The following is a 26601-nucleotide window of genomic DNA, read 5'->3' as shown; positions in this document are numbered from 1 at the left end:
AGTCCATGTGCAACTGGCACATGTCAAAGGCACAGATTCTTTTGCTTTAATTAGATAAGCAAGCATTTGTTCTGCACCAATAATGCTGCAACCGTTAGGGTGAGGTATTAAAAGCAAGAAAAGAGCTGGCAAGTGTTCGGCTTGCATTTTAAGCCTGAAGTATGCGAAAATGGGGTGTGGGGGGGAAGCAGCATTCGAACTTTGGTGAATTCTACCCATAACCCCCCCCCCCCCTGTGAACTAGCAGCTGCTGGAGCCTGCTGCTTACAGGAGCTTGGGAAACCGGTACTTGTAGGTCAGGGGTCCCTTGATAGGAGCGAGAAAGGGGAGAGATATACTAGGAGAAAAGTGCCAGGGTTCATCCCACCTGGGGTGTCAGTCTGGAAGATTCTTAGGGAAAAAGTAAAGATTCCAAGCAGCCGAGGGTAATGCTCCTGCCAGGTAGGGAGGATTTGGCGATGTGATTTCAGAAACACCAGGGAAAGCGGCTTTCGGGAACTCTGCAAACCTGGGTGCTGAATCACTCCTGGCGGTGCCCGGGGCTGTAGGAACAGGCGCTCCACACCCTCCCTCTGCAGGAGTCGTGCGAGGGCCCACGCGGCAGAAGCTGAGTCAGCGGGAGAAAGCCGTAAAGATAAACTGTGGACCGGCTGCTCCCTTTCCTGAAGTCACACAGGAGAGGAGGCTGTGAGATGATCGGTCAGGATGGTCCATCTCCCAGGGTGCACTGCTCTCTCCTGGGGCACTTGGCAGCCTTTCTTCTCATGAGCAATCCGAGGCAAGGAAGGCAGAGAAAGGGAGGCTTGGTCCTGGCCCCAGGGCAGTGGCACTAGGCTGCTGTAGAGTCAGGGCTCCATGCGAGAAAGGGGAAAGCAGGCCAGCGAGAAGGAGCTGCGTTGCAGGCGAGGGGAGTCGTGGTGGCTGTGCCTCTCCTCCTAGCCTGCTCCTCTTTTACGTTGGGCAGGTCTCCTCCACTGCTGCTAAGACATAAAAGCACACAAGTCAGGAGTCATGGGGGGGGGTTCTGACAGAGGGGCAGCTTTGATTGCTGGCCTCTGTCCCTCTTTTACGGACACTGTTGGGATCCAGGAAAGCGGAAATGGGACTGGCACGGGCACAGTGGTTGGCACGAGCAGTGAGGGATGAACACAGAAGGGGGCTTTGTCTTTGAGTGGGAAGGAGGAGGCTCTTAGGGGCCTGGCAGTCTCTCCTCTCTTTCCTTTCCAGCTGCAGCCTCTCCCCACCGCCAGCACCACAGCCGCCACCGCTCCAAGTTACTGGACAGGCTTCAGCCTTCTCACTGCTCATTCATCACCCGGAAAATACAGAGCAGGATTCCACAGTGGCAGTGCCTCTGGTTGAGGTTGATCTCGGGCCCTGCCAGCCAGTTTGGGGCTAGATTTAAGGGGAGAGGAGACAACCGGAAGGGGGACGGTGCGAGGCAGTGCAGGAGCAAGCGACTGGAGGATCACACGGGCTTTGGGCCAAAAAGAAACTGCTGCTGAATCTCACTTAAGTGCTTGGAGACCACAGATCCCAGCGGCAGGCTGTCACTCGGTCAGAAAGTCCCCCCAAGTGATTATCTAGCTCCGACACAGGCTGCTCTGCACCTGAGAGCCCGGAAGAAACTACCTGGAATTCAAACTGGCTGTCGCACCCAAGACACAATTTGCTTGCCTCACGCTGGCCACAAAACATTTCCTCGCCTCAAGCCACCAATAGTTGCTCGCTTTGCAGCGGCACCGTTCCGCACGCTGCACTGGCGGTTCAGACAGGTCTTCTCGCTCAGCACGTTTGGCCTCCTAGCAATGTGTCACTTGGCCCTGGGTCTGCTTGGAGCATCTCAGACGAACGGCTGCTGAAGAAGGCTGGCTCCAGGCAGAGGCGGTAGGCGGGGACATGCCACCAAGGGCCTTCTGAATCACGCTCCTGCCTCCACTTATCAACTCTAGTGCCAGCTAGCTGGCACCTGCATGTGGGCAGATGGGTGGCAAGGAGAAAGAGATGGAGACTGTGCCTTGCATCAGCTTGCCAACTGGCAGTCAGCAAGTCCTGCAAGTGAATGTGGAGCCCCCCCAACACACATGCCCCAGTTCCCAAACTCCACTTCCAGGATCCCACCGACTTACGCTTCACGGCCAGCAGAGTGTTTCCATGGCAGCAGGAGACGGACGTCACCATGTATGGGTGGGTCTCTTCCAGCTGCACGGGACCCGGGTTCCGCGACTCTTCGTCCTTCCGTCCTAGGCGCCCTCTGGCACTCTTCCCCCAGGTGCACACCTCGCCATCTGCATGAGGACGGCAGCCGCGCGTGACTCCTGCGGGCATCCTTGAAAGGGCTGCCGGACAGATCCACCGTGGTTCCCCTCCCCTACTCACCCGCTCCCACGACGACCGTGAAGGCATCGCCGCAGCCCACCATGATGACCTTGATGGCCTGGAGCCCCTCGACCAGGTAGGGCACACGGCTGGCGCGGCAAGGGATGGGGCCCAGCTGGCCATGCTGGTTGCTGCCAACGGTGTAGCACTGGCCGGAGGCTGCCAGTGAGAAAGATGGGGAGGCTGGTTAGCCCTGCTGCTCTGGGAGAAGGCCACCGACCAAGAGCATCCCTGGCATCATGCCCACAACCAAGCAGCGGCAAGGAAGGAGAAGAGATTGGATTTATACCCCGCCCTTCACTACCTGAAGGAGTCTCAGAGTGGCTTTTCCATCTCTTTTCCCTTCCCCTCCTCACAACAGACACCCCCTGTGAGGTAGGCAGGGCTGAAAGAGCTCTTTCGAGGACTGCTCTTGAGAGAACAGCTCTGAGAGAACTTGTGACTGACCCAAGATAACACCAGCAGCTGCATGTGGAGGAGTGGGGGATCAAACCTGGTTCTCCCAGATTAGAGTCCCGCGCTCCTAACCGCGACACCAAACTGGACATCTGTACCGGGGGGTGGATACCTGCTGCCTGCCCCGACAGTATGGGACGCCACTCTGTGGGCATTCAAAGTCCAGGCCTAAACACCTTCTGCAAGTCTTTCAGGTCAAGCTGCAAAACTGATCAGGCTTTGGGATAAGAACACCAGAAAAGCCCTGCTGGATCAGACCAAAGGGCCATCCAGCTCAGCAGATGGCTTCCCAGGGCAGCCAACCAGATGCTCTAGAAAACCCACAAGAAGGGACACCAAGGCCCAGCATCTCCATTGATACACAGCAGCAGTGGTTCTTCAGAGGTATATTGCTTCTGAACATGGAGGTTCTATTCAGTTACTATGGCTAATAGCCATTGATGGGCTCCTCCCTCCTCATAGTTTTGTCTAACCCCTTTTAAACAATCCACAAGAATAACACACAATCTCAAGACAGTCTGGTAAGAAGAAATATATACAGAAGTGTGCTAGATGACTTGAAGGTAATATTGGATGTGAGATTCCTATATAGGATTTGTTCCTGAGGAAAGACCAGAGGTCTGAAACGCCTAAATATCCGGAGTAAGTGTTGAACGAGAGATTGCATTTGGAGCAGACTGCTTTTGAGAATACAAGATTGTTGGAAGGATATTTACTGAGAGAGTCTGGAGCAGACTGCTGTGTGTCATTTTATTGACCTTTGTATTTTTTCTATGAAGGAATAAGTGTGTTTTTCATTACTTGACACTAAATGATGTTATGGCTTTAATCTTGTCTCTTTTGTTATTGCATTAGTCCGTGGGCATCTAGCACACATCTGTATGCCCTTTTAAAGCCATATAAGACAGTAGTCGTCAGCACATCATGTGGCAAGGAGTTCCACAAGTTAATTACGCACTGTGTGGAAATGTGTTTCCCTTCAGATTGTTAGATCCTATCAACACAAGCTTTTTCTGATTAACCTGAGGTACATAAAGAGACAAAGGGAAAGAAGACCTGTCATTGCTTTGGGGAATAATGTTATAGTCAAACTGGCTCAACGCTTGGGGAAGGGGAGTAACATATTTTGATGTGGATTTTCTAGTGGTACATGTAAGATGCTTAGTGAATATTCGTGTTGTATTTACATTGATCCTAAACTTTCAGGGTGGAACAGGCTAGATGCTTGCCTGGGGTTGTGACTGCACAGTAGTGAGTGAACAGCTCTTTGCACATCCTCAGAAGCACTCTTTTTATCTCCCCCTTCCCTTTACAGTTCTGGCTTCAACCCAGGGCCACAAGCCAACATTGCCACGCAGGCCTCTGGATGTGCAGCTCCCCATTCACACCTGTGACTATTCCTGAATGGGCCGTTCCAACGTCAGCCCACACAACGGCCTCTTTGCACAAGGGAGCTGACTGGGCGCAGCTGAAAACGTGAGCTTCCTCCACCTGGTCCGCCACAGGGGGCTCTTCTAGAGATGAGATCCTGTCCAAGCCCAGCTTGTTGTACCTGGGGAGTAGGAGGAAGAGCACATGGTAACTTCTGGCAACCCCTAGTGGGGCGTGCACATTTCAGAGAGGTGGCTTAATATTACCTTCCTCTGCGTCCTGGCCCTGGTATTCCTTAGAGGTCTCCCAAGTACTTGCCAGGGTCGGCCCTGCTTAGCTTCTGAGATCTGATGGGATCAGGCTCGCCTCGGCTATCCAGGTCAGGGCCAGTGTTAGCCACTCTCAAGGAAACTTTCCCACTCTCACGCTTGTTAGCAGAACTTATCTTCAAAGCCCAGGATGTTTCTTCCTCCCACTGGACGCCAGGTGCAGAATGGCCAGCTCATCCAAGTGCTGGGGATAGCTTAACTAATGACCACTTGACTGGTAGCCAGCTTTGAGGGTATAAGATATGTAGTTTTAGTCAAGCCTGTGGTCTCGGGGTCTGGCTAAGTTTCGCTGTGTGTGCGTGCACTCGAGGCTCAGTGGATGGATGGTTAAGCCTGCATTTTCTGTGACTTTTACGCTGTATTAAAAATCTCATTTGCTGTTGTAGATTTTCCAGGTTGTCTGGCGGTAGTCTTGGCCTTGTAGGACCTGACGTTTCACCAGCAGCTGTGACTGGCATCCTCAGAGGTATAACACAGAAATATGGAGTACTCTCTGCGTCAAGGTGTCAAAAATCTCATTGTAAGCAAACCTGGGTCTAGTGTATCATTCCTCAGAATTTCTGTGAACCTGAGAGCTCCTGGCCAGAGATCCTCACATGTACGTGCCCCAAGTTCTCTCCAGCCATGCAAGGGAACATGCTTAACCCTAAGCCTGATATAAAGACCCTTCCTGCCCTTGCCCAGGCAACACGACAGGATTGTCTGCCTGCTGTAGTTCAGGCTGTGGCATCACCAGACTGAGATACAACTCTGGGACCCAGCGCTGAAGGACTCCCCCCCGCCCCCCTGCCCAGGAATATTCAGATCCCTACGATGTTGGTCAGGCCAACAGTCCCCAGCAGCCTAGCAGAAGAGTTGGCCCCGCATCTCCTCTGGCCCAACACGGAGCCGTGACCCTTGCACCTGACCTGTTGCTTCCACAGGCGAGAATCTGGTTCTTTGCCGTCAGGATCATCGAGGAATCGATGCCGCAAAGGACCTTCTGTGCCTCATGCTCGGCGGGGATGGGCACCTGTTGTGGGGAATTGTGGGACTCTTGCGTCCCCAGCCCCAGGCGTCCTGGCAAAGGGAAGCGAGGTCTTAGAAAGCTGAAGGGAGGCCAGGGCTTCTCCGGGGAGGAAGGGACACACTCCAGGAAGCCAGAGTGTGGGGCTGGAATCGTCTGGTCCGCAGCCCGCCGGAGATGCTTGCGGAGAGCGGAGAGCCCACCCTCCTTGAGTGCTCTTGCACGTGAAACGAGTCACTCACCGTTCTCCCCTCTGCCCCAGGCAAAGACTTCCCCTTCGTTGGAAACGGCAAGGACGTGTGATGCACCACAGGCAACCTGTGTGATCTCGTAACCCAGCAGGGCCTCCACGATCTTGGGCTGCGGAGAAAACACGAACAGCCGCTCAGCTTTGCCAGCCAGACCCATCCTTGATCCTGCAGACATGGACACCCCCTTCTCCCCTTTCTGTTATCCCCGTTTGACCTAGCCGCTAGATCTCCTCCCGCCAGAAATGCTTTTTGTGGCCCCGCCTTCACTAATGTGGGTTTGTGGCAGCTGACAGCTGGTCCTTGTTGCTGCTTTCCAATAGACTAGGAACTCCTGCCTTCTCCACACCCAACTCCCCAGATCTCACAGAAGCAGAGAATGCTAAGGTGCCGCCCCGGAGGCCCATGCTGGGGTCTCTCTTCAGCCTACCCAGGACTGGAGACAGGGTCCAAGGTCTTGTGGCTAGCGAGGTCTGGCTTACAACCCTCTTGAAAAGGAAACGTGGTCCTCGGCGGAGCACAGAACCCACTGCAAGGCTGGGAGTGCCAGCCGAGCTGTGGGAGGACCTGACCTGTGGCCACAAGGAAGCCGCAAAGCAGTCCAGCCCCATACTCCCCCCCCCCCCCATGTCCCCCCCCCCACCCCCCCCCCCCCCCCGCAACGCCACCAACTGTTGAAAGAAGCCTCTGGTAGAGCTGGTAGAACCGGGCCAGGCTGGCAAACAGCAGAGTAAGCAGTTGGATTCCTGTCCTTCAACACACAAGCCAGGCCCAGGGCCGGCTCACTCACTAGGCGAACTAGGCGATCGCCTAGAGCGGGATGGCCCTTAGGGGCACCAAACTGCACCCGGCCCCGTACTCTGGGAGTTTCTTGATTATTTGTGTTTTTTATTCTTCCTAAAATGCATTTATTTTTGAAAATTGGTGGGCGCACGGGGGGGGGGGCATAAGGGATCCTCGCCTAGGGTGCAAAATAAGCTGGAGCCGGCCCTGGCCAGGCCGTCTTTCTCACCCCACTGCCATGGGCCCAACTCTTCTCTCTCCTAGGCTCATAGGTGACGGCAGGCGTCAAGGCTTCCCTCTCACTTGAAGAAACCCCACAAAACCCGGCCTCCGGGCCCTACAAACCTGGCTCACGTCCACAAAAGTCTCATGCCCCAAACAGCCGCTGCTCCCGCTGCCGAAGGTCAGGACGATTCCTCTGTCTGTGGGTGCAAAGGAGAGGTGCTGGGGCTTCCCTGCAAGTACGGTCTCCCGGCTGCCGTCTCCTTTTGCATGCCCCCAAGACCGCACAGCACTCAAGTGAGACCTGCAGCCGGGGGGACTCGAGAGAGCCACGGGGCTGACAACCCCCTGTGCTCTGGGTCCAAAGAAGCAGCTTGTTAGAGGTGGAGGTGCACGAGGTAGACCTCAGGTAGGCATAGATCCAGAAACATCAGACCAGCAAGCAAGCGACTTGCTTTGGGATGCCCCTGAGAGTGTTCTTACACCACATTCTACAGCTCCCACAAGCAAGGAGCAGGATTACGCACCCAGGAGCCCTTCTCAGGCAGACTGCAGCATAAGCGGCAGAGGACTTACTGGCCCACAGGGTCACCCGCCCTTCACAATAATACCCTAAGGCTCAGTGTATTCCCCCACCATCCACAACCACATCCTGCAGCCACCTATCCCAAATTCTGTCTCAATTTCTGCAAACTCAAGGAGCTGGAGAAAGAAAAAATTGACCCAAGGAAAAGGTGTGCTTCCAAGTTTCCTTGCAACAATGAGAAATTAAAAAAAACAACACTTGTGCTCTCTTTAAGAAAGGAATGTTGCATTGTTGTTTTTAGCACGCCAAAAGGCCCACTATACATAGCACTTTTTGGGTCTACTGCTTGACAAGCCTAGGGATACGCACACCCCTGCCAGTGCCCACCGGAAATGCAAACACACAACCCGATGCGTGCTCCCTGAACAACTACCCTGGGACTACACCTGGCAGGGTCTCCATTTGGCCTCCCACATACAACCACCCTCTGGTTGGTGGACACGCGACAGCACACGGCCCCTTGCCACAATCATACCTGTCAAGCAAGCTGTGAAAAGGTCCCCACAGGCAACGTGTTTGATGGTCACCCCAGACTGGCCCTCCAGGAAACGGCACACGAGGTGAGGCTGCAGTTGCTCTGTGGCTCCAGGGAGCGAGGGCCCCACAGCGGCACCGATTGGGGGAGGCTGGAAGGGGGGGGGGGAGAGACATTCTTAGCAGGGCTGCTGGTGAACGCCTCCCCAAGCATGAAGAGGGCTCAGTTTGAGCCAGATGCGGACTCAGTGCCAGGGCTTAGCCATGCAATGCCTGAAGACGCAAGGAAGCGTCCCCCCCCCAGCATGCACAGAAAGCGCTGACATCATCTTGGTACAACGGGGTTGTTCCCATAGACTTGGAATTAACAGGACAGACTCACAGGCCACAAGGTGTGATTCTGAGCACCCGTCTATTTAGTCAGCTGCCATTTCCCTTTTCCACACGCCTGCATTTGTGAAGCAAATGGGCCCGACCCCATGCACGGGGGACCTCTGGGCCCTCTCACCTCCCACATGATAAGCCGCCCAGACTTGGTCACGCCTGCCTTCTGGGTCCTGCCGGTGGCCACCTGCACCACTTCTGTGTTCAGCAGAGGCAGGAGGAGAGGGGTGGTGATCCCACCCCCCCAGGCATAAACTGAAGACGGGGCAGGAGGGATGCTGGGCCTGGCTGACTGGGCTCGGGATCCTGGGTCAAAGAGAAAGTGCTGTTAATGGGATGCTAACAAAACGGAGGGGTTACAGCTAGTGAAGAGAACCAAAAATATGGAAGCTGTAATGATGTACAAAAATGCTTATAATCTCACAATAATGATACAAAAATGGACAGTCAAATTGAAAATTATTAATTCCCAACAAGTATCAGAAAGATGGACGAACTTCTCCGGAGTTTTGGCATTCGTTTGGTGAAGAATTTCTTCCAAACATCAAGATGTGCTATACAAAACATAATATGCATCATGATATACAAAGTGTGTACCATTATCCAGGCAGTGTCTGGGCAATAAATATTTGTTATAATGATTGTATACATATTGTATGTATACAAGTTTATAACAAATATTGTATGTATTGTATTGTATACATATTGTATGTATACAAGCTTTATAACAAATATTTTATGTATTGTATTGTATTGTATGTATTGTAACATACTGTATGAATACAAGCTTTATAACAAATATTTATTGCCCAGACACTGCCTGGATAATGGTACACACTTTGTATATCATGATGCATATTATGTTCTGTATAGCACATCTTGATGTATGGAAGAAGTTCTTCACGAAACGAATGCCAAAACTCCGGAGACGTTTGTCCATCTTTCTGATACTTGTTGGGAATTATTTATTTATTTATTTATTGTATTTATACCCCACCCTCCCCGCGAACGGGCTCAGGGCTCAAATTTTCAATTTGACTGTCCATTTATGTATCATTATTGTGAGATTATAAGCGTTTTGTACATCATTACAGCTTCCATATTTTTAGTTAATGGGATGCTGGCTGTGCCAGAGGTGTAGAAGGAAGCGCCCTGTGGGAGGTGGAGGACCCTGGAGGCTCCAGTAGGGGGTGCAGGCCCAAACCAGAACACTCTGGGCTGGAACAACCAGGGCAAGGGTCCCAGCCGGCCTTTCCCAACAAGCACCCCAGTCTTACCCCTGACTCTAGCGCTGGCAGCTCTCCCTCCAGCCCTACCATGAGCCACTGGTGGCACTGCGGCCAATGGTTTCTCAGGCCTGTGGAAAGAAATGACAGGATCTCTGACCATGTAGCCATCTGGAGACGCAAGAGACAGCGGGAAGAGGAGGACTGGGCAGAGCCACGGCACTTGCCTTCGCATCCTGACGCTGCCGACATCCGTGTAAAGGTTCAACAGGGGCCGGACGCAGATGGCCTCTGCCATGATCTCATTCAGCGGGGGGCGCTTGGAAGGGTCCAGGTTGAGCATGTTGAGGATGAGCTGCCGCAACTCGGGGCTGTAGCGGTCTGAGATGGGCGCAAATGTCCCACTCATGATCTTCAGCACTAAGGCTGGCAGGTTCTAGCCAGGAGAGCATAAGAGAAGCCATGTTGCATTAGGCCAATGGCCCATCCTGTCCAACTCTCATGTCACGCGGTGGCCAAAACCCAGGTGCCATCAGGCGGTCCACCAGCAGGGCCAGAATTCCAGAAGCCCTTCCCACTCTTGCCCCCCAAGCACCAAGAATGCAGAGCATCACTGCCCCAGACATAACAGAAGCCATGTTGGTTCAGGCCAGTGGCCCATCCAGTCCAACACTCTGCACCACACAGTGGCCAAAACCCAGGTGCCATCAGGAGGTCCACCAGCAGGGCCAGAACTCCAGAAGCCCTTGCCCCCCAAGCACCAAGAATACAGAGCATCACTGCCCCAGACATAGTGTTCCATCTATGCATTGTGGCTAATGGCCACTGATGCACCTCTGCTCCATATGTTTCTCCAATCCGCTCTGGAAGCTGTCTGTGCTTGTAGCTGCCACCACTTCCTGCGGCAGCAAATTCCACAAGCCGGGCCAGAATCAGGTCAGAGGGAGAATGGGGTGGAATCCCACTGCCAAACCACTCTCCTGACAGAGTGGGACCACGAGCCCTGTAAGGGCCCGGTAAACTGAATAAGGGGATGCTTTTTAGCTTACTTAAGAAAGGAAAAAGGATGGGAAAGAAATTGACAAAACTAGAGCACACAATAAGAAATGACTCACTCAGTACCAGTTCATGCAGTCAAGTTGCCATTTTCCTCCTCCACCACCACCCATCTATATATTTAGTACATGTGGCCCCCACCTGCGGACATCTAAATCCATAGACTGGGGCGACACAGACACCAAACAGATAGTTCTGCAAACTTGGGGGACTCCCCAGGTTTGTAGAAAAATCTGAAAACACTTTAAAATACATTGGGGGTTTAAGTTGCCCCCCCCAATAAAAGATTGTTCTCTGTGCAAGGACAGAGAACGCACCTACTTCCAGTGCAGTCACTGATGGCTGCGGCAGAGCCTGGGAGCTATGGTGGGCAGTGTTCCCTCTAAGCTGAGTTAGTGTGAGCTAGCTCACAGTTTTTTAGCCTCCAGCTCACACATTTTTGTCTTAGCTCAGGAAAGATGGCTCCAGAGCAAACTAATTTTATGCAGCAGCCAAACTACCTGCTCACAACTTTAATGCCAGTAGCTCACAAAGTAGAATTTCTGCTCACAGGACTCCCCAGCTTAGAGAGAACGTGGGCCCGACGGCAGCTGTCATGGAGCCCAGGAGCTGCAGCGGCTGCCTTGCAGTCTGGAAGCTGCAGCAAGCTCAGTGGTGGCGGCAGCTGTGTCGGGGCCTCAGAGATGTGGCTTGGGGTGGATTTTGCCCCATCTAGCTGGCCACCAGAGTTGAGGTGCCGTGGCGGGACCCGCAGAGGGACTGGTGAGAAACTGTGTGTTTGGGGGGAGATGGGATTCCCCCCCCCTGAGTCTCGCAGACCCACATTTTTATTTATTTATTATATTTACTTTAAGCTCACTTTTTCTCACAAGGACCCAAGGTGAGCTACAATGTTATGCAAAAGCATTACAAAAACATGGATTAAAAACAATGGCAAACAATTATCGGCATTTGTTAGCATACAGCAAAGACCCATTTCTCAAGCCGGATCACAAAATACAGAATTCAGAGAGTTCACGCCAGAGAAGGCCAGACTGCATGGACCTCTGATCTGAGACTGACCCAGCAAACAGGATTCTTACGGACCACAGCTCAGACAGCATGGCTCAGGTCAACCCGCCCCACTCCCCAACTCCTCACCGCGGCTTCAAAGGCCCTTTTCAAACTGGCAAGCTCATACAGCACACAGCCCAGGGCCCAGATGTCACTCTTCTGGTTGTACGGCTTGCCCTCGCACAGCTCCGGAGAGATGTAGCATGGGGTGCCCACGACCTAGGACAATGAGCAAAGGCATATTAGAACACAGGGCAGATTGAGGGGTGGATACAAAACACAGAGCAGGAACGAGCCAAAGACACTCGAGTCCAAGCCACTATCCAAAGGCAAGATGGTTCTCCCCAGAGATTAACCCCTAGAACTCAGGGCCTACAAGCAGAGAGGCAGTTGGTAGTGCAGAAAGAAGCTTCTAGAGCACTGGTTCCCAACGTGGGCAATACCGCCCCCTCGGGGGTGCTGGAACAATCCAGGTGCAGATCCACAAACTGCATCTTTTTGTCCACTTCTTAAAGGCAGATGTCCATGGGGGCGCTGAGTAATTTTTTTTTCTGAAAAGGGAGTGGTAGGCCAAATAAGTTAGGGAACCTCTGTAAGAGCTCCAGATCGTTCAAGGAACGTGATCATGGAAAACCCAAATCACTCACCCATTGGACTCGGAAGACGCTGCTTACTCACCCTCAACTATGGTGGCCAGCCAGATGGGGCAAAACCCACCCCAAGCCATCCCAGGGTTAAGTGCAGTCACCTGGAGCTGAATCACATGAGTGACATCATGTGGTGCAGGATTTGCTAAACTGTAGGATTTGGAATTCAGATGGAGGTGTGGGAAGTATCATCCATTTTAATGCTCACCCACATCAAACAGAGTTCAGTGTAAATAAAAAAACAGTATGGAAGAACAGATGGGTTGGGGATTTTCCACTGAAAATTTTCCAAAAAGGATCTTCAGAAATTGATTTTTTTTTTCCTGTAGAAAAACAAATCGCTTCATTTTCCCAGTGCTTAATCTTTCTGTGGGAAAATGTCTGAAATTTTATTATTTAATAAAGTTAGCAACAATGAATGGTGCCACTGCTAATGCAACAAGAGGCAAGTTGGGCAGTTCCAAAGTTGTAATTAATGTTTATCAGGTGATTATCCCTAGGAGTTGCGTGTAAAACGTGTGTGCTTTATTGAACCAAACAGCAATAATCCAAATTTAAAAAACCAAATTATGAATGCACCTGATTAACTGTGCAGATCAAATCAAAACCAAAGCTAAAATTCTTATTTGTATGTTTCCGCTCATGTAGTGGAAGGGATACTGCCAGGGCTTTTTTTGTAGAAATAGCCCAGCAGGAACTTATTAGCATAATAGGCCACACCCAACAGCAGAAACTCATTAGCACCCCTGACAGCACAACTCATTGGCATATTAGGCCGCACCCCCATGTTACCAGAAGTGTGCTCATCCAGCCACACCCACCTTTTGCTTCTTATTCTGTTTACCCAGGGCTTTTTTGTAGCAGGAACTCCTTTGCATGTTAGGCCACACACCCCTAATGTAGCCAGTCCTAATGAGTTCCTGCTGTTGGGTGTGGCCTATTATGCTAATGAGTTCCTGCTGGGTGTGGCCAACTTAGAAGCCAGCCGGAACTCCGTTCCTGTGCGTTCCTGCACAAAAATAGCCCTGGATACTGCCACCCCCAGTCTGATTTGAACTAATAACTAATGCAAGTGATAAGGCACCCGGGCTGGGGCTGGGGCTCAGTGCCAGAGCCTCTGGCTTTGCATGCAGAAGGTTCCAGGATCAGTCCTCGACATCTCCAGTTAAAAGGACCAGGCAGGAGGTGATGGGAAAGGCCTCAGCCTGAGACCCTGGAGAACCGCTGCCAGTTTGAGTAGACAATACTGACTTCGATGGACCGACGGTCTGATTCAGTATAAGGCAGCCTCATGTGTGTTCCATGGAATTCTATTAAAATACATGTGGGCAACAATCCCCATGGAATATCAGGCCCAGTTCTTTGGGCATGCTACGATTAAGGGTGTCAGTACTTTAGAACAATGTAAGGGGAGTGCAATGTCATATGGTCTTTAAATGTTTTCAAGTCGTGTCTCAATAAAAATAACTTTCACATGGAAGCGCCGAATTTGTTTGAATATGGTATTTAACCCCACTAGATGTATTTGTTTTCCTCATCAAATATTTGTTGCCATTCAGAAATAAAACTAACATGGGGTACGGTTTAAAGTTTGTTTACTAAATGTAAGCCCAAATAAATATATTAAATCAGACCATGTTTTATGTAGGGCACTGGGTAAAAGTTCCAATTTCAGCTTTTCTCGAAAGCGGCCATTCTCAACCAGAAGGGAGAGGGGGGGGTTCCTTCCAACTGAGCCTCCCCCCTCTGGCATGCTGGTTATTGGCAGTCATGATGAGAACAGAACAGCCTTCCCAACCCATTCCATGCCCCCCCCCATACTGGCATACCATTGTTATGGGCAGGTTTCAGGGGGTTGCTGTGGGAGACCAGTTGTCCCTGGCGTGGGACATGTCTTGTGTGGTCCTTCAGGGCTTGCTCTTATCCTTCACGCTATTCAATATCTATGCAAAGCCCTTAGGGGAAATCATTCAAGGGTTTGGATTGGCTATGGTCAATATGCTGATGACACCCAGCTCTATATACTTCTGTATCCAAATGACCTAGCGATGCTAGTTCTGAACCAGTGCCTGACTGCTGTGATCAAATAGCTAAAAGTGAACAGCCTGAAACCGAATCCTGACAGGACGGAGGTAATGTTGGTGGGGAAGGCTGAGGTCTTGAAGGAAATGACCCCACTTTGATGGGGTCTAGTTTTATAAGAGAACAGGACTGTGGTCTATTGCAATGTTTATTGTATGTTATCACCTCGCTTTTACTGCATTGTCTCCCACGGTCTGCTGGTCCTGTGATATCGTTCGCTAGATATTTTATGCTGTCTGACTGAATTGTTTTCTTTATTTTGTCACCTTCCTTGAGTCTCAGCAAGACAGGCAGGCTATAAATGAAGTAAGTAAATGCCGCAATAACTGTAAAAACTCCCATAGAAGTCATGGGCAATGAAAAAACAACTGCCCTCCCATTGCCTCCCAAACCCCCAAGCCACTGCGCAGATTAGGGTACCAATTAAGCCTGCAGCCAATCACAGCACTCCCAAGCACTGTATATACCCCACCTAGGACACCCATAACTCAGGTATTAAGAGAGGCCAGCAGTGGGCCACATCTCTTTGATCTCATGTCAAGCACCCTTAGTAACATATTGGGAGACTTTATGCTGGGAACCCTTAAAGAAAGGAGACTTTATATGGCAAGGGAAGAGGCCAAGAATAAAACTTAAAACATTACAAGACTAGAAAGAAAGGGCTGGTTTTGGCATTCCAAATTGTATTCTGTACTACAGAGCTGCAGCACTAGCTTGGATTAAAGATTGGGTTACATTAGAAAACCAAGGACTGATAAAATTAGAAGGTCATGATATGCAATTAGGATGGCATGCATTTAAACAACATTGGTTAAGGGTAGCCTTATTAAAAGTTTGGGAACCAGTTAAAAAACAATTTTATGGTAGGATCTTGAAGCTGGTTGCACTTTTAGAAGCATTTACAAATCCCAGGTTGTTAGAAAAAAAATCAGAAATGAGATATGCGGATTTACTGGATGTAAAAGGTAATTTAAAGTTGCCAAAGGAACTGAATTGGTGGCAAAAGGTACAGATTGAATCAACGTATACTAAAGATAAAGCGACTGGTTTTTATGAGGAGTGGCCTAAAATAGATAAACTAATGCTGGCAGGCGATCAGAACTTTATAAAGAAAATGTATGTATTACTGCTTGATTATAAAATGCATGATGAGACTGTTAAAAATGTGATGGTTTCATGGGCACAGAATGTGGGTCATACCATACAATTAGATCAGTGGGACAAACTCTGGAAAAAAATATTAAGATTAGAAAATCCATTGTGTATAAAGAAAATATATCTAAGATGTTTTATAGATGGTATAGAACGCCTGAAAAGTTAGCTACATTTGATAATAACTACTCGGATAAGTGTTGGAAATGTGAGAAGAAAACGGGGTCATTTTATCATATGTGGTGGTTATGTGATAGAGCAAAATAATATTGGGCAAGGATACATGTATTAATCCAACAGATTTTGAAATGTAATATACCTTTTACTCCTGAAGTATATTTACTGAACATTTTTCCTGATAGTCTTAAAAGTGACGATTCTTACCTCTTGATATATATAACTACTTCAGCCAGAATATTATACGCTAAATATTGGAGGTACCAAGAGATGCCAAGTAAGGAAGAACTTATCAATAAAATTCTGGAAGCCGCAGAAATGGACATCTTATATTAACCTTGAAAGGCCACTCGGATGAGTAATTTGAAAATACTTGGCAGAGATTTCATGAATGGCATAAACACTATAGTCTTAATTAAACAGGACAAGATGCATAGCCAAAAAGAAGAGAAGAAGAAGACATGAAGAGACTAATTTTCATTATTGTTGTAGGTAAACAATCTTTGCTTAGTATGAGGTAGAAGCTATATGTAACAGAAAAGAGGCAATAAGCGACATGTAAGCACAATGTACCCCCATTTTTATGTTTTTTTATGTTTAGAAGGTGTGATGTATGTTTGTAGGTATGTATGTCCTTGTTAATGTAGTTAAAAAATAAAAAACTTTTCTAAAAAAAAAGAAAGGAGACTTTACACATGGAGACAGGGAGAAGAACAAACATTGACATAGCACTTGGCGCTCAGCTGGATCCTCCACCCCTCTGACTCAGAATGCAAAGACAATTCAAAGCACACAGGGGAGGGGAGGTTTCTGGCCCAAGGTCTGAGTGCTACAATGCCATCTCCTCCACTGCCCCAGTGCCCCAATAAGCACCTCTTCCTAAGGGCCTTCCACACAGGGGACACATGGGCGGTGCCTCCCTTGCCAGTACATCAGTGGCAGCTCATGAAGCTCTTGTGCAAGAAGGAGAAATGGGAGTGTGACGTTCTTGCTTATAGGGGAAACAGTTTTACCTTTAAACACTCACAGAGTACATAAACTTGGTAGTTTTCTGGTGCCATCAGGAATTAAAATTCCAATTCTCTCTCTTTTGGTAGTATGACCCAGGGTCTGGGCACTTCAGAGGACTATGTGGGCCTGAGGAAGTACTGTACTGATTTCTGGGATAAGTTTAACCAAAAATTGATTTATTTAATAAAGAACAAAATAGGTTTCTGGTTATTTTGAACAGTTGCTGTCGAAAGGAACTTGTAAATATAACTGGCAAAGCCTGGTGCCACAAACAGTCTCTCAAACTCCAAACTCCACTCTGACAGGCTTATACACTCATATATATAGCCACACAGTGAGTGTGACACTGAACAGAATCAACTCTCTTAGTCACACAGACTAAACTGTTGGTCTTATTCACACAGAATTAGACTCAGAATTCCATAGTCACACAGACTATGTTCTCTCTTCAAGCTTCACATACAGAATCCTTCATAACTCTCAAAGTCACACAGAGACTCTCTTCAGACTTGTGTTTCTCATAACACAGAATCCTCAAACACACACACACAGATTCGTCTCAGACACCCCTCCTCTCAGTCAGCAGCCAGCCAAATCACACTTGTCACCCTCTATCACTCTTCTTACATTATGCCGTCAAACTCAACATTTAAAGACACACACACGCACACACCAAAACATGGAATCATTACAGGGAGCCTACCCACCCACTCTGCTGGCTGACATCAAGCCTCACAACCACTGCTGCTCAGGATAACTGCTGCCGTGCAGGGTCACAACCCTACCAGCAGCTGCACCACAAAACAAAGGCTGAGTTTTCTGTGAAGGGGGTTGCAAAGGACAATTAGTGGCCCACTGACTCGACCTGTACTCTCACAGGAGAGCTCTAAAGTCCAGGAAACCCTGGAAGGGGTCAGAGCACTGGGAAATTCCCTTGCTGCAAGCAGTCATTGCAATAACCGCCCTCCATTTATGCTTTTAAATCCCAAAAATATAACAAGTAGTGAAATCTTATTTGATAACTGAGTTATAAAAGATGGGCGATATGTTGTTAAAGCAGTAGTGAGTATTGCATATCCTTCAATTTCCCCCCAAATTTGGTTCCCACCTCCTAAAATGTCTGGGAATTGTACATCTCTAAGCCCACCAGCCCACTCTAGCAAATGGCAATCAGAGGTTTAGTGCATCTGAACATCATAAAGTCTCCGCTTAGCTATTGTGGCTCACAGACATGATCTAATCCCCTTGGAAACATCTCTCAGGTGCCCTTTAAATGTCTACCCAGAGCATCCAACAAAGTAGTCTCCAGCTCATGGAAGTTTAGGTCACAATAACCTTGTGAGCCTTTATGGCACCACAAGACTCTTTGTTGTTGTGGATATCTCAGCCTAAAAAAGCCACCCCCACAGGTATTTCATCTTAAGCGTATCGCACACAAGTTGGGAGAACATCTAAACAAACCGTCTTGCTCGGGTCTTTCCACCCTCTTGGTGGGATGCCGATTCTAGGAAAAGACCAAGAGGTCCCTTGCCTCACAAACACTTCGAGCTGCGGAAAGTGCCCACCGTGTAGGCTTTGCTCTTGCTGCAGAGAATCTTAGAAATGCCGAAGTCACCAATCTTGACGATCATGTGATGCTTGTCCAGCAGGATGTTCTGGGTCTTGAGGTCACGGTGGAGGATCTGCTTGGTGTGGACGTGATGCAGAGCCAGTAAGATCTGCACAAAGAAGTGCAGGATTGTCTCCTCATCCAGGAGGGAGTTGCCACGTTTGTGAATAAATTCTGCCAAGGTACCACCTGGAGAGGTAGAAAGGGAGAGTATAGGGAGAGCGAAACAGACTGTTTGGTGTAGTGGTTAAGTGCGCGAACGCTAATCTAGGAGAACCGGGTTTGATTCCCACTCCTCCACTTGCAGCTGCTGGATGACCCTGGGCAAGCCATAGTTCTGTCAGAGCTGTTCTCTCAAGGACAGTTCTGGAAAGAGCTCTTTCAGCCCCACCTACTTCACAAGGTGTCTGTTGTGAGGAGGGGAGGGGAAGGGAGTCTGTAAGCCGCTCTGAGACTTTGAGTGAAGGGCAGGGTATAAATCCAATCTCTTCTTCTTCTTGCACCAAACGGCCATGGAATACATAACAAAGACTGCTGCCAAAAATCTCCAGGTGCCTCAGACTGCTCCCTGGCAGGCAAAAGTCCAGCTGGTCATAAAAACCCAAGAGCTTCCCTTCAGGATCAGCTCCAGGCCTATCTGGTCTTGAACTGTGTCCCACCAGCCAATAGCCAAATGCCTCTGGAAATCCCATGTTAGCCATTTTTGCATTGGCCATTATCTTGCACCTCAACTCTGGAAATGTACTAAAAGCCACCAAGGTAAGAGGTCCTTTACAGAGGTCCTTTGAAAAGGGTACTTTGAAAGCCACCTAGTTCTAGTTACTGCTATGACATCCTATGGCAATTAATTCTGTTGATCAGTTCTATGCCATATGACAAAATCCTTCAGATTTGAGTCCAGTGGCATCTTGGAGACCGACAAGATTTTCAGGATATAAACTTTTGATTGAGAAATTATGGAGATTGAGCTGCCGCTCCTACCTGAAACATACCTGCTTAATATAACAACAGATCGAATTAAGTATAACGAACTATGTATTATATTATATATTCTTACAATAGCGAGAATTCTTATTGCGAAATGTTAGAAAATGGATAGAATATCATGTAGAGAAGAAATAATTACGAAGATTCTAGAAATAGCAGAAATGGACAAGTTAAATATGATCCTATCAGGAAAATATAAAATTAAGTTTTTAAAAAATGGCAAAAAGTTAATAAATGGACTGGAAAAAATGTTTAATGATAACTCCACAAAGGGACTATTATGTATTAGACATATTCTCTTGGGGTTTTTTGTATGGAAAACGTGAATAAATAAACTTTTTTTAAAAAGAGAGAGAGAGAGTCACCACACCCTTCATCAGAAAATTTTGCTGATGTCTAAGGTGCTATTGGACTGGAACCTGGTTGTTCTACTACAGACCAACGCGACTACCTTTGAAACTAAAATACTTCCAATTACCCACCTTTAACCTGTGGTTAGTTGGTGTAATTGGACAACACTGAGTCTGGCCTTTGAGGGGAAGAGAGGGCATTATTTCTCTTCGTTCACTCTCCTTAACATTTGTTGTGGCTTTATAAACCAGTCATTCCACCTACACTGCAAGCAGGATGGTACCACTGTAAGCAAACCACCAATGAGCTCAAGAGAGTAGAAGGGGGAGGGATATCCCTTCCTAACCTTCAGTATGACAGTCAGACAAACAGACCCTCATTCTGAAAGCAACTAGTCTACTGAAGAGTCACACAGCTCCTATACACCCCTAGAGATTTGACAGCTCGGGGAAAAAACTGAACAAAAATAACTTATTTTCTGAGGACTCAGGGGAACACTTTAAAAAAAACATTGTGAAATATGGGAATGAGTGAAATGCTTTTTACAAGAAAGATTGACAATCAAAATGTGTAGGGTGCCCTGACCTAGATAGCACAGGCAAGCTCAATCTCGGAAGATAGGCAGGGTAGACTCTGGCAAGGACTTGGATGGGAGACCTCCTTGGAATACCAGAGGCAGGAGGCAGGGGCAGGCTTTACTCAGCCTCCTCTCTGAATATCCTCCAGGCCCCCAGTAGGGGTCAGTCACCAGAGATCACCTTGATTTCCAGGTGCACACACAGTCAGTCACCAGAGGTCACCATGACTTCCAGCAGGGGTCATTTCGTAGAAAAAGAGCTAGGGGAACTCATTAGCATAACTCATTGGCATATGCCACACCCCCTGACATCAGGGGCCCGGCGGTGGACCTGCAAGGCTGGCGGGAGTGCAAGGAAGCCCCGCCAAGGCCCTCCCTGGCCCCAGGCAGGCAGGGGTGGGGAGAGGCGGGGAGGAAGCAACTTACCCTCCCTCTTCTCCTGCCTCCTCCTGGCTGAATGAGAGCTGGAAGCGGGGCGGCTGGAAGCAGGGGGCGGGGCTTAGTCATGTGCACCGCCCCCTGCACCTCACCCGGGGGAACTGCGTTCCCCCGCGATCCCCCCCGAAATGACCTCTGACTTCCAGGTCCGCACATGCGTGCACACACACGCACATATAAAAATATAGAAAACACCAAAAAAAGAGAGTAGTGTGACATTTTGTATGTAAGACAATCTACACATTAGATAATGATAATTCCATGTGTTCTGTAGACATATAAAATGTATTTTCAAAGATGTGTTTACTGTTTAAATGTGAATAATTTGGGCAACAGGGAATATGCTCTAATGTGTTTATTATAGTCCAGTGTTTTCAGTGTTAGTCTTTAACTTGATATACAAATATACTGGTAGCCTTACCTAGTTTGACTGTATGAAAGGTTTCTGTCCAAATAATACACCTTCTTTTGTTTACCTTGTTTTTTGTTTACCTTTTGTTTACCTTCATATTTTATTTTTTGTTGCTTCTCAGATGGCAAAAATCAAGCCAGCATAAGTAGCTGCAAACTGCTACACTCTCTCCAGTACTGGGCATATTTGCAGTTTTCCCTGCAGCAAACTAAGGCATTTATACTTTTAAATTTCATAAATATGCCAAATACTACAATTGTATGTGCCACGTTATAAATGATGAATTTCATGTTCTTATAACAATAAAATATGTTTAGGTTTGAAAGGAAAGTACGAATTTAAAAATTTGCTTCTGTCTGTTTGTTTGTATTAATGGGAGGGAAATTCCCCTGTCGTTACAAAATTTCCAGAAATATTATATCTTGACACATCCCACACAGACACTGACGGAAAGCAGCTGGTCACAAAGGGGTTAACGCCTTCAGCTGCTGGCAAAGAGGCAGCCTCTCTCCAAAGCAAACCAGCTGAACTCGTTCCGCAGGGGGAGTCTGCCTCAAGGCCTTGGTGGTCTGGAAAAACGTTTGCAACCCAGCAGTACCCCAAACATGCTTGCCTTGACAAACAACCTAGAGGTCATCAAATTCCAATTCTTCCTTGCTCAGCAGTGAAATCTGGAACTGCTTTGCGGTTGCAATCAAGTGCAGAAGGAAAACTGCAGTGAAGGAAGGCAGAAAAAGCCCAACCTGAAAAGTGACCCAGCTGCACCCACAAGGCCCTGCGAACAATGGCATTCTTTCCTGTCCCAAGGAGCCCCAGGTGTTGCTAGGAAGCCACACAGACTGGGAAGGTCTCTTGAGGTGTGTGTGTGGGGGGGAGAACACAGAGAAGGGAGTAGGACAGCCAGTGGCTGGCATTTCTTTATAGAACACAAACCTTGTAGCCAAGAGATGGGGCACTGTTTAGTACAGATCTGGAAAAGACAGCATGCACGGCCCTCTGGCCGGTCCAGAGGGGCCACAGGAGAAGGTGAGATCACCAAAAGATACCAAGCAGCTTGTGGCATTGCGGCCTCAGGTGAATGTAGACAACTGCTTGACCACTGGTTACAGCACAAGAAGCCTCTGGCATCCTGCCAAGCAGAAAAGGAGAATGATGCCACTCTCCCACTTCCCTGGCTTTCTGACGTGACTGCTGATCTGTGATAATCCTCATCATTCAGCAGGGAAAGTGTTCCTAGTCCTCAAGGTGGCGCTGAAAGCTGCTTTTGTTCTTCACTATGAGGAAATGCTCTCATCAAAACACTCAGTAGGTTTGTCAGCCCTGATGTGGATAGCCCAGACAAGCCGGATCTCATCAGATCTTAGAAGCTAAGCACGGTCAGCTCTGGCAAGTACTTGGATGGGATACCGCCAAAGGAATATCAGCAGTCGGGAGGCGGGGGCAGGCTTTATTCAGCCACCTCTCTGAATATCCTCCAGGCTCCCAGTGGGGCTCAGTCACCAGAGGTTGCCATGACTTCCAGGTGCACGCACACATACACACATGCACATAAAAATACAAAAATACCCCCAAACCTCCCACTCAGTATGTTGATCTTTTGACTCACTAAAACCAAAGAAGAGAGAAAAGGGGCAAATCTCAGTAGCCAAAGAGGGGCTTTCAGTGTTGCCAAAGGCCTACATACCCCCTTCCCCTGGCCATCCAAGACTAGAAAGCAAACTTTGCAGCCTCCTTTCATACACATCTTTTATGCAAGGCACAGACTTCTAGCATCACAGCCTCATCTCCCTCCTTTGCTTTCTCCTTGTGTCTTCTCTTGCACTGATTTTCGACTGTCAGGGGTGTCAAACATGCGGCCCGGGGGGGCGGATCAGGCCCCTGGAGGGCTTCTATTAGGCCCACAATGGAACTGGCTGTCTTCCGCTTCTGCTTCCAGTTCTGCTGCTGCTGGGTCATTGTAGGTTTGCAGCTTACAGATACACACCTGAACAGCATACTCAAGATTGCAACAGCACAGCCGTTTTGATGCAATAATTCAGAGAAAGAGGTGTCAGTTATCAGACACTGTTAAATAAGCAAAATATTGCAAGAGTGCTGATGTTTTAAGCATGTTTTTATTTTAAGTAAAAAAAAACCTTTGTGTCTGTGTCCTTTACAAAGTTTATATCTCTGCTACCTGGCATTACATTTCATGACACACATGGCCCGGCCCAACAAGGTCTCATTTATGTCAGATCCGGCCCTCATAACAAATGAGTTCGACACCCTACCTGAAAATGAGATTAAACAGGTTAGCAGTTATTAAAGTACACTAGACTTCCTCCACTGAGGGCAAACCGCCTCACCTGGGGCATATTCCATGGCAATCATGAGGGCTTTGTCCTCCAGGAAGTTCTCGTAGTACTCGATGACATGTGGGTGATGGAGCAGCTTCAGCACCTGGCATTCATTCTGCGCTGCCAGTCTCTCATCCTTGGTCATCTGCTCCACAGGGATCTGCTTCAGGATCACCAGCTTCTGGTCCATTTTGCGCCGGCAGAGGTGTACAATCCTGTGGGAAGGGCAGAGAAAGCAGATCAGTGTCACCTGAACCTAGGAAAGTGCCTTATACAGAGTCAAACCATTGGTCCATCCAGGTCTTTCCTGCTTCCTGAGATCCTGCAGTGGGAGACTGAATCTGAGACCTTCTGTGACTCAGTTTACAGGAGCCATCTCAAGCCGACATTATGGACCCAGTAGGCATCACCCTGGGCAACTGTCCCTCAGTCCCATTTCCCCATCTGTGAAATGATGAATTCCCTCACAAGACAAAAGAAGCTTACAAATAACAAATGTTGTTCATACCCAGGAGAAGACTCCCCTGTTCCATAAGAGATGCTAAAGATGCCTGACAGTCTGGAAAGTTTAACGTGTGAGAAATTCCACAGTGTCTCCTTGTTAAGTCTGTTGCAGCACAAACAAACTGGTTTTAACTGGCATCTTGCGGCTTAACAATACCAAAAACCTTATGCTAGAATTTTTTAAATGTTTTAACCTTTAATGTGCCTCAAGACTTGATTCTGTGATTTGAGAAATTTACTCACACATATTGATGGGTTTTCCAGAAAACTGAGAAGGAAAATTTTCTGATTCAGTAAACAGAGCGGGGTCTGATCTAGCATATTTGTTTTGACTTATATTTAGTAAGCAAAAACTTGTTAAAAGTGTCCCATGTTAATGTTATATCCCAACAGAAACAGATACTGGCAGTGAAATATCTGATTAGTAGAAAAACTGAATTGAGTGCAGTTAAATTAGTACATTCAAATAAATGCAAAGCTTTATCTGGAAATTAATTTACTGGAATAATATCTGTAAAAATTTAATATCTGTAAAAATTTAAACTACGTAGCATGTACTTCCAGTAACTGTTTAAACTAAAGGCACTGATAACTGCTGACACACTAGTTGTAGCACACACAAAGAACAATTGAGAATTTTTGCAATCTTATAAAGTTTTTAAAAGCTATCGTACTAATGTTGGTCATATCGCAGGGTTTGTTTGTGTGTTGTTTTTCCTGTTGAATACCTGTGATCCCTTTTGTTTTTTGCTGTTTCTACTGGGGATGTAGATGGATTAAACAAGTATTTACATAATAATTATCACAATCATTATAAGAAATTTAATAGTTGATATATTTACAGAGGTTCAGCCTTGCAATAATGCTGACACACTAGTTGTAGAACACACGAAGAACTGCAGGATAGGGCATGAATGTGGGTGTCTTTCATCTATTTCAACAGAATTTATCTTCCTTCCACAGAATTAAGGGGGGCACCTCATCACTTGCCAGTTCCATATCAGATAGGGGATTACAAAATTCCTTCCACTGAGGGTTGCTATCCTCCAGGTAGGGCCTGGGGATCACACAACAAAAATCAGTTCCCCTCAAGAAACTGGCTACTTTGGAGGGTGAATTTTATGGCATGATACACAGCTGAAGTCCATCCCCCTCCCCAAACCCTACTCTCCCCAGGCTCCAGATATTTCCCACCCAGAGTTGGCAACCCTACATCCACCATGTGAGATGAAACAAACAAGAATTTGTTTTGATTTTTATTTAATATGCACACTTAATCAGGTGAATTCATACAAACGTTTAATTTGATTATACGTATTTGTGGTTTTACGTCCCCTCCCCTCATTTACAAATATCTGCATGTATTATTTAACATAATCTGGAGGGATGATTGTCTGAAAAAAAACCCATCAATTACAACTGTGAAATTACTAAGCTTGACTAATATTATATCGGCAATGAAGTCCATTCAATATTGTTAATTTTCCAAAAGAACCTTTAGAACTGAAAATGCTTCTGCACCGAAAGATTTTCATTAGTGCATTTTCTCTCCCACATCTCTGTTCATGTGGGAGAAAAAGGAAAAGCCAGTTTTAAAGTGAATGTGTGGTCCAACTAATGGGGTTTTTAAAAGTCAAACTGTATTTCCGGACAATACGAAACCCGGTCACACACCAGCCGTAAACAGAGAGTTGCCAGCTCTGGGCTGGGAAATACCTGGAGATTTTGGAGGTGGAGCCTGCGGAAGGCAGGGCTTGGGGAAGGGAGGGACCTCACCTCAATTGTGTATAATGCCATAAAATTCACCCTCCAAAGCAGCCAGTTTCTTGGGGGAAAATATAATGTATTAAATATATTGTAGCCCAAATATAATGTGATAAGAGTCCCCCTTCCAAAGTGACCATTTTCTACAGGTGAATTGATCTCGGTTGGCTTGAGATCAGTTATCACCCCAGAAGCATCCCTGCCCACCCCCTGGAGGTTGGCAACCCGAGTTAAGTGTGTCCCTTGAAGAAAAATCATTGCAAGGCAATCCTATAAAAGCCTACTCAAGAGGAAGCCCAGGTTATGTTCAATAGTGTTTATTTCCAAAAAAAGGAGAGTTCCACAGAAGTCTCCACGTGGGTCTAGAACACGTCTGAATTCTGTGGAGCGCGTTTCCGAGGATGCCTGCAAAGTTACTTGGAAGTTACCCCCCCCCAAAAAAAAACCCCTCCGTCTCCCGAGTAATTAATTACCAGATGTTACATATGCAAATTAAACGTAAATGTTAGTGTACGGTTTTTTTAATTAAAAAGAAAAAGAAACCGGCTTAAGACATGGAGACAAGTTGAGCGGCGGACTTCTCACCCGAACGCCCCTCTCCCCACCACCCGGATACGCTCGTACTTCTCCATTCCGCTTTTCTTTCCTCGACTAGGCCGCGCTGCAGGGGTCTCGCGTCGCCTTGGAGACGCTTCCAGACTTGGCTACGGAAGCCGCCACGAGACATTCCTCGCGCGCACCCAAATCCATTTCAGATGGCATTTAAAGCATTTCTACTTTGATTTTCAATTTCCAGGGGTGGCCTAAAGCATTATTAGGGCAAACAAACAAAAAACGATACCCACAAGGCCTTAATAAAACGGGGGGGGGGGGGGAGCGACAGTGCCGAAAAACGCGTTTATTTAAAGCTGATTTTGTGCCCACCCGCCAGGTCGCTACAGCCTGGCGCTGGAGTCGATTAACTAGTGCCAGTCCCTGTTG

The 26601-nt window shown here is 47.8% G+C and overlaps 1 protein-coding gene across 1 annotated transcript; it reads right to left on the bottom strand.

Moving 5' to 3' along the window:
* Positions 1–795: 795 nt before the first annotated feature.
* NEK8 (NIMA related kinase 8) lies at positions 796–26264 on the bottom strand. The gene is made up of 15 exons (XM_015421890.1): positions 26206–26264; positions 23362–23567; positions 18208–18440; positions 11661–11792; positions 9692–9900; positions 9516–9595; positions 8363–8544; positions 7856–8006; positions 6918–6994; positions 5784–5901; positions 5444–5594; positions 4224–4387; positions 2380–2538; positions 2130–2288; positions 796–980 (listed from the first exon to the last, which is right to left on the bottom strand). Exons 1-15 carry the CDS (start codon positions 26250–26252, stop codon positions 952–954), a joined length of 2097 nt encoding a protein of 698 aa, XP_015277376.1. The 5' UTR covers positions 26253–26264; the 3' UTR covers positions 796–951.
* Between the last annotated feature and the right edge of the window lie 337 nt (positions 26265–26601).

The sequence above is a fragment of the Gekko japonicus genome, unplaced genomic scaffold (genome assembly GCF_001447785.1).
Source record: "Gekko japonicus isolate JY-2015 unplaced genomic scaffold, Gekko_japonicus_V1.1 scaffold21, whole genome shotgun sequence".
NCBI classification, from domain to species: domain Eukaryota; kingdom Metazoa; phylum Chordata; class Lepidosauria; order Squamata; family Gekkonidae; genus Gekko; species Gekko japonicus.
This window is presented reverse-complemented; position numbering and strand designations above follow the sequence as displayed.